Below are 17341 nucleotides of genomic sequence, written 5' to 3'. Positions count from 1 at the left end.
ATGATGCACATGCACTTTTACTATTTGCTAAATAAGTATACAAAAGAACAAAAAAGTTCAATTATTTTTTGTATTTTTTCCCTTGTATTTATCCAGAAAATGAAGTAACTTGTCCTCACAGTGTCCTCCTTTTTCTTGTTGCACAGGTTGTTTCTGCTGAGAGTCAGTCAGAGTAACCCCAAGGCGTTTGTGCTCACATTGTGCCATCACCAAAAAATCAAACATTTCCAGATACTACCGGTATGCTTTTCTTGGTGCTTAATCATTTGACATACTTTTATTTTGTGTTTTCTTTTATTAAGTAGCGGTCAGTGAATGTTAAAAGTAGTACTATGTGTCTTGTGACATGTCTTACTAATGAAAAAATAGCCTTAACCTTGACAGTTGTATTAATTCAAGTAAGTTATTCCAAAAGGCTGCTGCACACTCTTACAGATCATGTTGTTGCAAAGTCTTAACTTTATTGCCAACAGCTATGTCAGTCCCAGAAGGCAAAGTATTTAGCCCTTAAAAGGATAATGTGATCCTGTCCTTAGTCCTTAGTTTAATAAAAAATGGTGGCTCACTTTGAGCTCTCTGATCTTCCTATAAAAATATCAGTCTATAAAAATAATACATGGTTTGCAAAATGGTTGCTAACATGCCCAAATGTGTAAAACCCTTTTTATGGTCCTTTTGGGAGTAAAAAAAGAGTCTGATGTTCTTGTCTTTTCTTTTCTCTTGCCATGTGCGGTGTCTCTGCTCGCTCCTTTGCTGCTGGCAGTGTGAAGAGGATGGCCAAGTCTTCTTCAGCCTTGACGATGGCGCCACCAAATTCACCGACCTGATTCAGCTGGTGGAGTTCTACCAGCTCAACAGAGGAGTGCTGCCTTGTAAACTCAGACACCCATGCACCGTTGTGGCCTTATGACATATTCGGATCACCTGACCCCAAGACTCCTAAAACTTGACCTGACTCTTCCTAAAACAAACAAAACAACAAGAATCCTTCTGTCGGTTGGTTCTTTTTTTGTTTTTTCTCTTTGCAAGAAGCTGGTGAATTGGCCGATGTTCCGTTGTCAGTTTATATTGCCGTGAGTCTGCTGGAGACTGCTGACTTGTTGGAATCCTTTTGCAAGGATGTTTTTGAGGAGCCAGATGCACAACTTGCTCACAAGAGGTTCCTCAGTCAAGAAGAGAAAGGAAATGAACACTGCCGTTTGAGTCAATGCTGTTGCAAAATCTTCCACAATTATGCTATCAATAAGTCATCAATAAGCTCGGACACAGTAACTCAAAGTTTACCATGCAGCTTAAGTGTAGAGACTGCGTTTCCCTTTCCACTGGACAATCAGCAGGACAGTTGAAGCTTTCGCGTGTAGACAACTCAGCTCTCTGAAATTCAAACTTCATCACACGTTTTCAAACGGTATACTTTAGATGGAGAGTTGATTGTCTCTTAGTTTTGCACTCATCAAACTGGGAGTGGCCTTTGACGGTGCATGACTTCTACGCTGTCTTAACTTTGAGATGGTGCCACCGCCATCTAGTGTCATAGGCATGCATGGAAATCCAACATAGACTAGATTTGGAGGTGCCAGAAAGACTGTTGCTTTTGAATCCTTTTGAGGTTTGGAAACATCAGTCGAGTCAATCTAGCCTGGTGAAAAATGGCTAAAATAAAATCTGTTGAAACAAAGTATTTTTTTAATTGCAGACAATACAAAATCTGCATTGTCCACCCTCACAGAAATGTATTTGCTCATCTCTCACCACATAGGGTTTCTTGCTTAATGATGCATTTATTGCAGTTATGTATTGTTATCAATAGTCTCTTTAATAATATATAATTTTGAAGATCACCCTTTCCGTTCTGGATATTAGCAACTTTTCATTATTCACACATGCTGCAATAAGGTCATTTGGCTTATTTCTATGGCAAGCTGCGTATCAATAAAGTACGTCCCATGTAACTTCCACAAAAAATGAATAAGCGTTAAACAAACCATGGTGTCATTCAGGGTGAAATAGCAAGTAATAAAGCTAGAGGAAGTTTGTAACCAGGTAGACAGTTTTAGTGATTGTAATGTTGAAAAGTGAAACCAGGTGACTATTCCGAGATACAGAATGGGATATAGTAAGTGCATCCAGATGCAGGAATTCACTGCAGGCAAAAGTGTGAGGACACCTGTTGCAAAAGATAAAGTGGGACAATGGAGAGTATCAATCTTTTGTTCAATTCACCTCAGCACAGAAAGGATGACCACTAGCATTTCAGCAAATCAAAGGGAAAAAAGTTAACATAAAAAAGAAACAAAAATTAACATTTTTGTCAAAGAAAATTAGATCAGCCCAGGGATACAGTAAATACTGTGGAAACATCTGTACTGGTTCTGGACTCTCTTTTTTAAAATGGTTTTACATATTGTTCCACAAATTGCCTCCTACTGTACCTGTTGAGATGCTGTTAGACGTAAATGTGGCTCAGAGCACGGTTTAATGTGCTCTGACTCCACACCAATAGTTCACTCTGTGCACTACATTCTGTATAACGCAGCCTTTTTTTCTGCCTGGAAGTACTTGTGGACTAATATTATCACATACACCTCTTGCCTACTGCACGCCGCCTCTTTATAAATTCAGGCAGACTGTCTACGGAAAGTTAGCTGTTGCAACAGTAAGTGTTGGAAAATATATATACAGAGAGAAGAGTATTGGAATGGTAGCTGCCTCTCCCTCTCTATCTCTGCCTTCTCCTTGCCTGTCTCACCCGGTCTCATCGCACTTTCTTCAGCCTGCTGTGAAAATGCACTGTCAGCAGTGTGGCAGCAACGTAAAACTGGAAATTTTAGGATGCACAAGTACTACAGGGCCCACTTAGAACATTTTAACCCACATCCCTTTATTTTAATTTACTGAATTGCTGACGATAATGACAGCATTAGACCGAAAACAAAAGACATGGAACTCTTACTAGTTAGTTAGCGGGTGCTGGATACACCTACATTTGTCCCAGACAATGCAACTGCAGCACTGCCCTGTACATTCAGTTCAGAATCACCCTCTTTGAAACGTCGCACTACAAAATGTTTTCTAATTTTTTTGTTATTCCTTGACTATACATGAAATTTCCTAAAAGCTAAACATTTAAAAGTTGTATTTTGTTGCAGCTTTGGTGGGTGCTCTGTTTAGGTCCCCAGCCAGCAGACAATTAGATATCTATTTGTATTGCCCTTTAATGCAAGTAGGTATATTGAACATCTGAGGTGCAGAATAGCTGCATCATATTGACTCTGTGCATGGTCACCATTATTTATCTAAGATGCAATGACTCAATTTTTTTTTAAGTATTGTTGCAGCAAAATGTATTTATTTATCTGGATGTGACTGATTACTTGAACAATTTGGATTTCTTTTGCTCAGCGCTATTCTGTACTGTTTTCTATTGTCATTACAGTGAAATGATTGACCAGTGTGATTTATTGTTCACTATTGTTCAATTTAGTTTTATTCAAAGAACATTTTTGTCATCATCAATACTTATATATGAATTTATGTTTTAAAGCACACTAGGGTTAACATTGTGATTCCAATAGATGACAGGTGTAGTGTTGTGAAATTGAAAACAAAATCAATACCCAAGTTTCCCAAAGCATCACTCACTACGTTGTGTTGTACTCTTCTCGTTTCTCCCAGATCTATAAAAACGGGTTCTCTTTGCAGTCTTTTGTGGTGACCTAAACTAGGGAAAATAGATATAAATTAAAGAAGCCACAAATGTTTTGTGAAACTGGGTCAAGTAAGCCTCAATGTTCCTATAACTCACTGTCAAACATCACACCTTGAAAAATGAATTGTAGAAATGTAGATGTAGAAAAAGAACACCCTTTACATTCAAGTTAAACCTTATCAATGAAAATCTTTAAATACTTAGATAGGATGCTTGTAATTGAAGAAATGCATAACAGCAGTGTCCCCATAATACTTACAGACACGGTATGGCATTGTCACAATTTGACAAACGTAAATGTTGATATTTGTTGTTTCTAAATTCTAATCTAAGTTCCTAGACATTTGATTCAGTCTTCCCATTCTGCACCCATCCCCTCAACTCCATCATATATATTGTACGTATATACATTTTTTATGACTGACATGAATGGTAGCAGATGTCAACATGTGCGGGACATGTAGCCTTTAAGGTGGAGTGAGTATTTGCATAGAGACATATTCAGTTACTCTAAATGCAAAAGGCAGAAAGTAAATATAATCAGTAAACACATGAAAAATAAATCAGGGGATTTGGATAACACTTAACAGAAATGAATGTAACTGGGTTGCTCAGGGTTGACTTGGAGCATATTAAAACTACTGGTCCATCAGCTCTCTGACTTTTATGTACAAGATAAGGATGATTCATTCATAAATATTTTAGTTTTTATTTTATTAAGCTGGAAGTTGTTACAACATACTTTATTGTAGGCATGGGCGCCACCAATCTGCTAGTTTTAATTACTTGAAAAATATCCTTGCAGCAAAATGGAGACGGTCCAGAAATATTAAAAGAGTATAGTAAACAGTGTTGATTCTATTGTTTAAGCTGTTTAGAAAAAAGGGGCTTGCCTGGCTACCTGAGCTGTCATAAACCCTATAAATCTCTAACAATGTCATTTGAGAAGAACAGGTGACCTATTCAAAAAATATCTCTTCTTAATTCTGCTAAATTAGAATAGTTATAATCTAATCTGATTAAGTTAATCATATTACAAATAGTCACTCAAACATGTTAATGAAATAAATGATATTGGAGGCCAGTCTAAGTTGTGGTAGCCAGGTAACTACAAACGGTGCCTCAGATGACTTTTCTTTCTCTGCAAAAACCAGAATTGATATGACGACCAAATGACAGACAAAGCTACTGTTCAGAGGGGACCGTTCCTCTCAAACAAAGCTTGCAAAGGTCTTGATGAAATCAAACAAAAGAACAGAAAAGTAAAATTTGGCTTTGATCCTGCCAAGATGAATTGATCATCATCTGGACTCATGCATCATAACGTTGTCACAATGCAAGAAACCGTTGCTGTACAAACGAGTAGAGTAAAAATATATCAATATATAAAATATATAAACTATTATGTATTTCAGGGAATGCGAAAAAGAAAACAGTAACTTATCTCTTCTTTTTTGTTTTAAAGAGAGAGGTCTTGTATTCAAAATGTGCTTTGCTTCAATCTGTAAATAGTTGAATGGCTAATCTTAATTGTAACCTTTTCAGGTATTTTTGTACAAATAAGGGACTGATATATTCTGTTTATTGTAAGTAGAATAAAACATTAATACATTGATATAAAAACATAAACTGTGTTTGTCCTTTACATTCATCATTAACATTTGCTAACTAAAGAATTAAACACTGTTGTAACAGGTGTATACAGTGTTATGTACAACCCATACTGCATGTGCATTTGTTGTTATAACTGTTGATCTCCAGATTCCAGATTCAGGTGTGTCCAGGAAAAAAACACAATAGGTCCTATCCTGGGCTACATACACAAATTAATCTGTGTGTGTGCATATGAGTATGTATGCATACAATGTATGTATATACGCATATTTATACATATACACACACATATATGTATATATACATACATACAATGTATGTTTAGACGCATATTTATACATATACACACACATATATACATATATATATATATAATTCCATTTAAAGAGTAAGCCTTAGTTTGTCCACCAGATGGTGCAATATCACTTACAAGGGCTGGTAAGAAGTTATTGTCAGTGATGATTTGACAACTTTGGGGGCTTTTACGTCTGTAGCAGAGTGAATAACTACAACAATATTGCATTTTACATGTCTAACATTGTGGTATAGTATGTCGAAAAAAGTCATAGTGTTGTATGTCAACAAAAGTCATAGTATAGTATGTAAAAAAGGCATAATATAGTATGTTGATAAAAGTGACAAAAAAGTCATAGTAAGTCCTAAAAAGTGATAAAAATTGTACAGAATGTCGAAAAAGTTATTGTATAGTAAGTTGAAAAAAGCCTGTTTTAAAAAAAAAAAGTGTCTGAAGGCTCCAATGAAGCCAGGAATTGAACCACCATTCTCATGGTTTACCTACTTTACCTTTGATGCACTGCCTCAACCACATAGACCACTTGAACTGTTGAAGTATAGTATGTTGAAAAACAAAGAGAATGTCATTGTTAAGTATGTATGTAAAGTATGTTGAAAGAAAGTGATAAAAAGTCAAAGTATTGTGTTTCAAAAAAGTCTAGTATGTTGAAAAAAGTGATAAAAATACCATGGTATAGTATGTCCATAAAGTAAAAAAAAAGGCATAGTATAGTATGTTGACTAAAGTAAAAAGTCATAGTAAAGTATGTCAAAAAAGTCATACTATAGTATGCTGATAAAAATAATAATAAAGTCACAGTATCAAGTCAAAAAAAAGTTTATAAACATGCCACAGTATAGTACGTCAAACAAAGTAATATAAAAGTCATAGTATAGTACGTAGAAAAAAGTGACAAAAAAGTCATTGTATAGAATGTCGATAAAAGTCAAAAAAGTAATTTAAAAAAAAAACCTCTGAGCCCTAAGGCCATTTTTGACAGTTCACTGTCCGTCTGGATTTATTTGATAATAACTTGTAAAACATCAACCCTGTTGTCTACAGTCAAGATATGAACATCATTTTTTTAGGACAAACTGGGTCATTAGAATATTTGGGTTGCAGTAAGGTCACATGTTAAAAATGGTTGTAGGGCCTTAAAGACAAATAAATAAATAAAACGGAACATGAATCTTCCAGATATGTATTTATGTCACAGACAGATAAGTAATACATAAGCCATTTTACAAATGCAAGGAATTATGGACACAAAGTGGATCAATCTTGGATGTAACAGTGTGGATTTAAAGCCCAACGACCCCAAAAGAGGATGGAAGTTCCAGGTTCAATAGAAAATCACCTGTGGAGGCTAGAAAGACCCGGAAGAGACCTCCATAGCCGCTAACTTGTTACGTTTTAGACGCAACCATTAGTAAAACTCTAGCTTGTATGGTTTAAAAATGATTAAACTATGAATCAGAGGTGCTGTTTTACACGTGGGCGAGTGTCTCGGTCTTAAGCATAGCCAGGAATTCAATTACCAATGTTATGGATAAGGGTACTCTACCTCTGAGCCACTGCCTCCACCGCGATGACAACATTAAAAGTCAATGTAAAGAATGACGAAAAAAAGAAACTCTCATTGTAAAGTATGTCAAAAAGTCCTATTAAAAAAGTCGTAGCATATCGAAAAAAAGTTTAAAAAAAAAATACATGGCCTAGCATGTCAAAAAAGTCATATAAAGTCGTAGTATATAGCATGACGAAAAAAAGTGAGAAAAATACCATAGTATAGTATATCCATAAAAGTACTAAAAAATTCATAGTGTAGGCGAATAAAGTGATAAAAATTCATAGTATGTTAAAAAGTCATAAAATAGTATGTTGATAAAAGTAATAAAAAAAACAAAGTGTAGTTAGTTAAAAAAAGGGATGAAAAAGACACAGAGAATGTAGATAAAAGTGATTAAAAAAAACTCATAGTCTAGTATGTCGAAAAAAGTAATACAAAAAAGTCAAAGTGTAGCATGTCGAAGAAGTCAAAGTATAGTATGTTGAAAAAAGTAAAAATTTTCATGGCATAGTATGTTAAAAAAAGTCATAGTATAGTATGATGAAAAAAGTGATGCAAATACCGTAATATAGTATGCCCATAAAAGTATTAAAAATGGAATAAAGTCATGATATTGCATGTTGATAAAAGAAATAAAAAAGTCATAGTATAGTAAGTTAAAAAAAATGACAAAAGTCATGGTATGTTGACAATTGTCATAGTATTGTATGTAAAAAAAAGTCATAGCATTGTATGTTAAAAAAATCATAATATATAGTTTATTGAAAAAATTGATGAAAAAGTCATGGTATAGTATATAGAAAAAAGTGATATAAAAGATTTATTGTATGTCAAAAAAGTCATTGTATAGTATGTCAAACAATTCCCAATAAAATTTGTTGAAAAAAGTAATAAAAAGTCATAGTATTTTATGTCAAAAGGTCATAATATACTATGTTGATGCAAGTAATAAAAAAGTCTTAAAAATTGTATGGTATGTTATGTCGATAAAAGTAACAAAAATAAAAAATCATAGTATAATATGTAGATAATTGTCTATATGTAGATAATAGTATAGTATGTAAAAAAAGTAATGAAAAAGTAATTGTTTAGTATGTCAGTAAAGTGATAAAGATCCCATGTATAGTATGTTGAAAAAGTGATAAAAATACCATAGTATAGCATGTCCATATAAGTAATAAAAAAGTCACAGTATAGTAAGTTGACGAAAGTGATGAAAAGTCATACTTTAGTTTGTCAAAATAGTCATAAGATGGTTTGTTGAAAAAAAGTAATAAAAAAGTAATTGTAAAGTATGTCAAAAAAGTAGTCATAGTATTTTCTTTAGTAATAATAGTTGTGATATACTATGTTGATAAAATTAATAAAAAAGTTATAGTATAGTAAGTCAAAAAAAGTGATAAAAAGTCATAGTTTAATGTGTCAAAAAAGTCATAATATAGTTTGTTGAACGAAGTAATCAAGAAATCCTAGTATAATAAGTCAATAAAGTGACAAAGATGCCATGTATAGTATGTAGAAAAAGTGATAAAAATACCATAGTATAGCATGTCCATAAAAGTAATAAAAAAGTCACAGTATGGTAAGTTGACAAAAGTGATGAGAAGTCATAGTATAGCGTGATGAAAAAGTGATAAAAATACCATAGAATAGCATGTCAAAAAAGTATAATGTAGTTTGTTGAAAAAAGTAATAAAAAACGTCATAGTATAGCATGTTGAAATTTGTCACAGTATTTTATGCCAAAAAAGTCATGATATAATTTATTGAAAAAAAGTAATAAAATGTCACATCATAGAATGTGAAAAAGGTCATAATTTAGTATGTTGATAAAAGTAATAAAGAAAGTGTAGTAGTAGTGTAGTATGACGAAAAGATTGATAAAAACACCATAGTATAGTATATTGAATTAAGTGAAAAAGTCATAGTATAGTATGTCAAAAAAGTAATGATAAAGTTTGTTGAAAAAAGTAATAAAAAAATCTTAGTATAGTAAGTCAAAAACAAGTGATAAATATGCCATGCTTCATTATGACAATAAAAGTAACAAAAAATCATAGTTTAATATCAACCATTGTCATAATGTATGTCAAAAAAGTCATAGTATAGTATGTCAAAAAGTCGTAATATACTATGTTGATAAAATTAATAAAAAAGTCATAGTGTAGGAAGTCAAAAAAAGTGATAAAAAGTCATAGTTTAATGTGTCAAAAAAATCATGATATAGTTTGTTGAACAAAGTAATTAAGAAATCATAGTCATCAATAATCATTAAAGTGGTAAAGATGCCATGTATGGTAAAAAGTGATAAAAGTTCCATAGTATAGCATGTCCATAAAAGTAATAAAAAAGTCACAGTATAGCCAGTTGATAAAAGTGATGAAAAGTCATAGTATAGTAGGATGAAAAAGTGATAAAATTATAGAGTTATGTATAATGAATAAAGTGATAAAAAGTCAATATATAGTATGTCAAAAAAGTAATAATGTAGTTTGTAGAAAAAGGTAATGAAAAAAATCATAGTATAATATGTAGATAATTGTCATAGTGTAGATGTCAAAAAAGTCGTAATCCCTGTGATAAAATTAATAAAAACGTCATAGTATAGCATATTGAAATTTGTCACAGTATTTTATGTCAAGGTCATAGTATTGTATGCAAAAAAGTCATAATATAGTTTATTGAAAAAAGTAATAAAATGCATTTATAGAATGTCAAAAAAAAGCATAATATAGTATGTTGATAAAAAATATAAAAAGTCATAGGAATGTATATCAAAAGTCATAAATTTGATAAAAGTGATAAAAATGCCATAGTATATGTAGAAAAAAGCAATAAAAAGTACCAGTACGTAAGTCAAGAAGTGAAAAAAGTCATAGTGTCAAAAAATCATAATATAGTATGTTATAAAGTAAGAAAAAGGTCATATGTCCAAAGTGATAATATAGTATTAGTATGTTGATAAAGTGTATGTATAAGATTAGTATGTTAAAAAAAAGTAGTCATAGTATTTGATGTCACAAAAATCATAGTAAAGTTTTCGAAAAAATCATAATATGTGTTGAAAAAAGTAATGGAATCGTCATATCATAGTATGTCAAAAAGTAATAATAAAGTTTGTTAAAAAAGTAATAAAAAAAGTCATAGTATAGTAAGTAGAAAAAGTAATAATATAGTATGTTGATAAAAGTTTTAAAAACATCATAGTAGTGTGTCAAAAAAAGTGATGAAAATACTATAGTATAGTATATCAAATTAAATGATAAAAACATCAAAGTATAGTATGTAAAAAAAGACATAACATAGTATGTTGAAAAAAGTAATAAAAATACCATAGCATGGTATGTATAAGTATAGAGAGTTGACAAAAGTGATGAAAAGTCATAGTATACAGTAGTATGACGAAGAAAGTAATAAAAACACTATATAATGATAAAAAAAATCATTGTATAGTATGTCAAAAAAGACAAAATACAGTATGTTGAAAAAAGTATTAAAATACCATAGTATGTCCAGAAAATTAATAAAAAGTCATAGTATAGTATGTCTAATAAAGTGATAAAAAAGTATTCACAATATTGGTTTTTCAAAAAGTAATGAAAAAGTCGTAGTATAGTAAGTCAAAAAAGGTGATAAAGATGCCAAAGTATAGTATGTAAAAAAGTGATAAACATACCATAGTTTAGCATGTCCATAAAAGTTATAAAAAAGTCACAGTACAGTACAGTATAGTGAGTTGCCAAAAGTGCTGAAAAGTCATAGTATACAGTGGTATGACAAACAAAGTGATAAAAATACCATATTATAGTACATTGAATAAAAATGATAAAGAAGTCATTGTATAGTATGTCAAAAAAAGTGATTAATGTGCCATAGCATAGTATGTACATAAAACTAATAAAGAATTCATAGAATAATGTGTAGATTATTGTCATAGTATTGTATGTCAACAATGTCATAGTGTATTGTGTCAAAAAGTCACAACATAGTTTTTTGAAAAAAGTAATAAAAAGTCATATTATAGTATTTCAAAAGAGTCAAAATATAGTATGTTGATTAAAGTGATAAAAAAAGTTTTTTATAGCATGTTGAATAAAGGTTTAAGCCTGGGTTTGATCTATCACCTCATGGTTGAAGAAACACCGACGCTACCTCTCAGCCATTGCCTCCTCCACAAAAACCCAGAAAAAGTCTGCATATAGCTTGTCAAAAAAGTCTTACACTAGTATGTTGATAAAAGTAATTAAAAAAGCACATCATAGTAAGTCAAAAAAGTAATAAAAAGTCACAGTACAGTATGTCAAAAGTCATAATATAGTATGTTGATAAAAGTGATAAAAATGCCATTGTAAAGTATGTCAAAAAAGTAGTCATAGTATTTGATGTCAAAAAAGTAACAATAAAGTTTCTTTAAAGAAGTAATAAAAAGTAGTAGTATAGTAAGTCGAAAAAAGTCATGAAAAGTCATAGTGTAGTATGTCAAAAAAGTCACAATATAGTATGTTGATAAAAGTGATAAAAAAGTCATTGTAAAGTATGCCAAAAAGTCATTATATAGTATGTCAAAATATTCATAATAACGTTTCTTAAAAAAAGTAATAAAAAAGTCATAGTATAGTAAGTCGAAAAAAGTGATAAAGATGCCATGGTATGGTATGTAAAAAAAGTGATAAAATTACCATAGTATAGCTTGCCCACATAGTGAGTTGACAAAAGTGCTGAAAAGTAATAGTATACAGTAGTATGACGAAAAAAGTGGTAAAAATACCATAGTACAGTATATTGAATAAAATAATAAAAAATTCATTAAATAGTACGTCAAAAATGTGATAAAAACATCATGGTATACTCAGTCGAAAAAACTGATAAATATGCCGTATGTCCATAAAACTAATAAAGAATTCATAGAGTAATATGTAGATTATTGTCATAGTAATGTATGTCAAAAAAGTCACAGTATAGTATGTCAAAAAGTCACAATATAATTTTTTGAACAAAGTAATAAAAAGTCATGGTATAGTATGTCAAAAATTCATAATAGTATACTTTGTTGATGAACATAAAAAAAAGTCAGTGTAGTAAGTCAAAAAAGTGATTAAAAGTCATAGATTATTGTGTCAAATTAGTCATAATACAGTTTGTTGAAAGAAGTAATAAAGAAATCATAGTATAGTAAGTCCAAAAAAGTGATAAAAATACCATAGTACAGTATTTCCACAAAAGTGATGAAAAGTCATAGTATAATATGACGAAAAATGTGATAATATAGTTTGTTGAAAAAAACAATAAAAAAGTCACATTGTAGTAAGTTGAAAAAAAAGTAATAAATATGCCATGGTATAGTATGTCCATAAAAGTAATCTAGTTCATTCTCTCCGTGCCAGGAGGCACACAAGGCTTGGACATCACTCCTCCACTGGGTTCGGTTTGCAGCTGCACGTCGTGCTGTGTTCCACGTGTTCCAGCCTGCACCGTTACGTTCCAGTTCCACCATTCGCCGCCAAGTTGTTTTTGGGCGGCGTCTTGCAATATGATGTCCGTTGTTTCTGTAACAAGCTTGTTTTCCGGGAGTAGGTTGTTAGCCTTCAGCCCAACCCCCAAGCTTGGAGGGCCAGTGGTTTTCTGTCAGGGTGTCCTTCCCTTAGACTGCGTTGGTCCACGACATCATACGGTGCAACCCCCCATCCGCCACCCGGGGGGACGCGCCTCATACGCCGTGCAGTCCCAGCGCGAGGTAAAAGTAATATAGAATTCATAAATTATTGTAATAGTACTGTATGTCAAAAAAGTCATAATGTACTACGTTGATAAAAGTAATAAAAAAGTTGTAGTGTAGTATGTAAAAAAAGTCATAGTACACTATGACAAAAAAAGTGATACAAATACCATAGTATAGTATATCTAATAAAAGTGATAAACCAATCGTAGTATAGTATGTCAAAAAGTCATAATACAGTATTTTGATAAAAGCAATAAAAAAAAGTCACAGCATAGTAAGTCAAAAATTGTCATAGTATTGTATGGCAGAAAAAGTCATGGTATAGTATGTTTAAAAAGTCATAATATAGTTTGTTGAAAAAAGTAATAAAAAAGTCATAGTACATTAAGTAAAAAAAGTCATAATATATTATATTGATAAAAGTAATAAAAAAGTCATAGTACATTAAGTAAAAAAAGTCATAATATATCACATTAATAAAAGTAATAAAAAGTCACAGTATAGTGAGTCAAAAAAGTCAAAACATGGTATGTTGATTAAAGTGAAAATAATTCCATAGTATAAGATGTAGAAATAAGTGATAAAAAAGTATTTTTATAGTATGTCAAAAAAAAGGTTTAAGCCTGGGTTTGATCCACCAACTCAAGGTTGAAGACACACCTACTCTACCTCTCTGCCATTACCTCCACCAAAATATCTTAGAAAAAGTCTGAATATAGCATGTCAAAAAAGTCTTACAATAGTATGTTGATAAAAGTAATTAAAAAGTCATAGTATTGTATATCAAAAAAAACATAAAAGTAGGTTGATAAAAGTGATAAAAATGCCATAGTATGGTATGTAGAAAAAAGCAATAAAAACTAACAGTACAGTAAGTCAAAGAAGTGAAAAAAGTCATAGTGTGTCAAAAAAGTCATGATATAGTATGTTGATAAAAGTAATAAAAAAGTCATAGTATATACTATACTATGGCATTTTTGAAAAAAAAGTAGTCATAGGATTTGATGTCAAAAAAGTCATAGTAAAGTATGTCAAAAAGTAATAATAAAGTTTGTTTAAAAAGTAATAAAAAAGTCATAGTATAGTAAGATGAAAGAAGTGATAAAAATACCATAGTATAGTATACTAACAAAAGGATTTAAAAAAAGAGTCGTGACATACTATGTCAAAATTTGTCATAGTACAGTATGTAAAAAAGTCACAATTGTTTGTTGAAAAAAGTAATTAAAAAAAGTCATAGTATAGTATGTCAAAAAAGTCATAATATTGTATGTTGATAAAAGTTTTAAAAACATCATGGCATAGTATGTCAAAAAAAGTGATGAAAATAGTATAATATATCGAATAAAATGATAAAAAACATCATAGTATAGTATGTCAAAAATGTCATAATATAGTTTGTTGTAAAAAGTAATAAAAAATCATAATATAGTATGTCAAAAAATCATAATATTGTATGTTGATAAAAGCAATAAAATGTCACAGATAAGCCAAAAAAGTGATAAAAAAGTATGTCAAAAATTGTCATAGTACTGCATGTCAGAAAAAGTCATAATATAGACTGTTGAAAAAAGTACTAAGTATAGTATGTCAAAAAAGTCATAATATAGTATGTTGATAATAGCAATAAAAGTCATAGTATAGTATGTTGAAAAAAGTCAATTTTCAAAACAAGAAGGGCCTGAAGGTTTTGGTAAAGCCAGGATTTGACCCACCAAACTCATGTTTCAGGGAACACCTACTCTACCTCTTAGCTACTGTCTCCATCTCAAAACAACATAAGTAATAAGTAATAAAAAAAATCATAGTATAGTAAGTCGAAAAAAGTGATAAAAAACCATGGTATAGTATGTCAAAAAAAATCACAATTTTGGTTGTTGAAAAAAGCAATGAAAAAGTCATGTTTAGTATCTCAGCAAAGTGATAAAGATGCCATGTATAGTATGATGAAAAAGTGATAAAAAATACCATAGTATAGCATGTCCATAAAAGTAATAAAAAAGTCAAAAAAGTTAATAACAGTGATGAAAAGTCATAGTATAGTAGGATGAAAAAGTAAGAAAAATACCATTGCATAGTATATTGAATAAAGTGCCCAAAAGTCTTAGTATAGTATGTCAAATAAGTAATAATATAGCATGTTGAAAAAAGTAATAAAAAAATCATAGAATAGTAAGATGAAAAATGTGATAAAAAATACCATAGTATAGCATGTCCATAAAAGTAATAAAAAAGTCACAGTATAGTAAGTTGATAAAAAGTGATGAAAAGTCATAGTATAGTATAATGAAAAAGTAATAAAAATACTATAGTATAGTATAATGAATAAAGTGATAAAAAGTCATAGTATAGTATGTCGTCAAAAAAGTCGTAATATACCATGTTGATAAAATTAATATAAAAACGTCATAGCTGGCATACTGAAATTTGTCACAGTATTTTATGTCAAAAGGTCATAGTAGTATGCAAAAAAATATAATATAGTTTATTAAAAAAGTGAATAAAATGTCATATTTAGAATGTCAAGAAAGGATAATAGTATGTTGATAAAAGTAATAAAAGTCCTAGGAATGTATATCAAAAAAGTCATAAAAGTAGGTTGATAAAAGTGATAAAAATGCCAGTATAGTATGTAGAAAAAGCAATAAAAATTAACAGTACAGTAAGTCAAAGAAGTGAAAAGTCAGATATAGTATGTTGATAAAAATAGTAAAAAGTCATGTATAGTATGTCAAAAAGTCATAATATAGTAAGTAGAAAAAAGTAATAAAATACCATAGTATAGCATGCCATAAAAGTAAGAAAAAGTTATTAGTACAGGAGGATGAAGAAGTGATAAAAAAAACATAGTATATAGCATATTAATAAAAATGATCTAAAACAAAAAGGCATACTATAGTATGTCAAAATTTGGATAGTACTAAGTATGTCAAAAAAGTCACATTATGTTTTTGGTGCATAATAAAAAAAGGTAATTAAAAAAAGTCATGGTTATGTATGTCAAAAAGTGATAAAAATACTATAGTATAGTATATTGAACAAAATGATAAAAAAGTCTAGTATAGTGATGTCAAAAAATAAAGTAAACAAATAGTGGTGTTGAAAAACCGTTATTAGAAAAAACATAAAAAATCGAAAAAAAAAATTGATAAATATCATAGAATATATGTCCAGTGAAACTAATAAGAAATCAGAATAATATGTAGATTTTGTCATTGTAAAGCATGTCAAAAATAGTAGTAGTGATGTATTGATGTCAAAAAGTAACAATAAAGTTTCTTAAAAACAGTAATAAAAAGTCTAAAAAGTAAGTAATTAAAAAAGTCCTAGTATATTAATGTCAAAATTAATAAAGATTCATAGTCTAATATGTCCAAAAAAAGTCAAAAAATGTGGACGTCAAGTTTGATGGAAACATAGACATGAAAAACTTTTTTATACATACAGTACACACCTAAAAACTTCAAGACAAATGAATTTGATGTATTTAGTTTTTGAACGGCAACTATCTACATAGTAAATAAATCTATTTGACATCTCTCTGTGGCCCTCTGTCTCAGCTTGTTCTTTGCTTGTTCATCTCACTCCTCACTATCGCTTGCTGTTGTTTCCCATCCTCAGTGACCGCCTGTCTCTGTTCTTTGTCCCGTTTGAAGACAGCAAACAAGAAAAAGGTCTTTTTGTCTATGAATTTGCTAAACGTAACATTACAGAGCGTTTATACTTTTTACAAGGGAAACTACGAATATGCATTTAGCTTTATTTAACATTGATAGGAGTTGACAAGGTTGCAGCTTACCTAGCTACCGTCATCAGCTGCAACTGTACCCTGATACACATTCTAATCTCTAAATGACATTTCTGTTACAGTGAAGGAAATTATTTGAAATGCTTTAAGTGTGAATACTCTAAACTTAACTCACCATTAACAAATATTAAGACATGACGTTAGACTGGTTAGTTGCGGTGGGTATGTTGTTATTTTTTATGGTATTTTTCATCCATGAGTCATTTAAAATTCATCAGGTTATTTAAACAAGGAAAACATCACACGTTCAATTAGTTAATATTATCTTCCCACACTCAACTACTGTTCTGTCAAAAAATGTTGTCTCTGTTGATTTAAATTAATTTTCTTGATTGGTCATGTTTAAATGCCCTTTTTTAACAGGGTAGTGAAGACACCACTGTCTTCGGGATTTATGTTCTTAAAGAACATGCTTCAAGTGATGCAACTAGAGGGACATTGAATTGTCCTTGAAGGCATCACAGTGTTGCTAGATCATTGATAATGTAGCATTAGCTGTGTGCTATGTTGTTGACTAATGTTTGCACTGAACTTTAAAACCTTTGTTTAATACACCGTTAGAAATAATCCCCACGATGCTTTTCAGGAACTTGTGATTGTAGGAAGAGCAAGCGCTTATCACACCA

General features: G+C 30.6%; 1 protein-coding gene across 1 annotated transcript in view; it reads left to right on the top strand.

Annotated features, from left to right (window-relative positions):
- Positions 1-5131, top strand: part of LOC116691809 (growth factor receptor-bound protein 10) — a gene marked incomplete at its 5' end in the record, with an annotated part of 63225 nt that extends 58094 nt beyond the window's left edge. The window contains 2 exon segments of the mRNA XM_032519723.1: positions 147-240; positions 764-5131. Of these exon segments, the coding sequence (XP_032375614.1) occupies positions 147-240; positions 764-910 (241 nt within the window). The 3' untranslated portion in view covers positions 911-5131.
- Positions 5132-17341: the final 12210 nt, after the last annotated feature.

The sequence above is a fragment of the Etheostoma spectabile genome, chromosome 6 (assembly GCF_008692095.1).
Source record: "Etheostoma spectabile isolate EspeVRDwgs_2016 chromosome 6, UIUC_Espe_1.0, whole genome shotgun sequence".
In the NCBI taxonomy this organism is placed as follows: Eukaryota; Metazoa; Chordata; class Actinopteri; order Perciformes; family Percidae; genus Etheostoma; species Etheostoma spectabile.
Note: the sequence above shows the minus strand (reverse complement) of the source record. Positions and strands in the feature narration are given on the sequence as shown.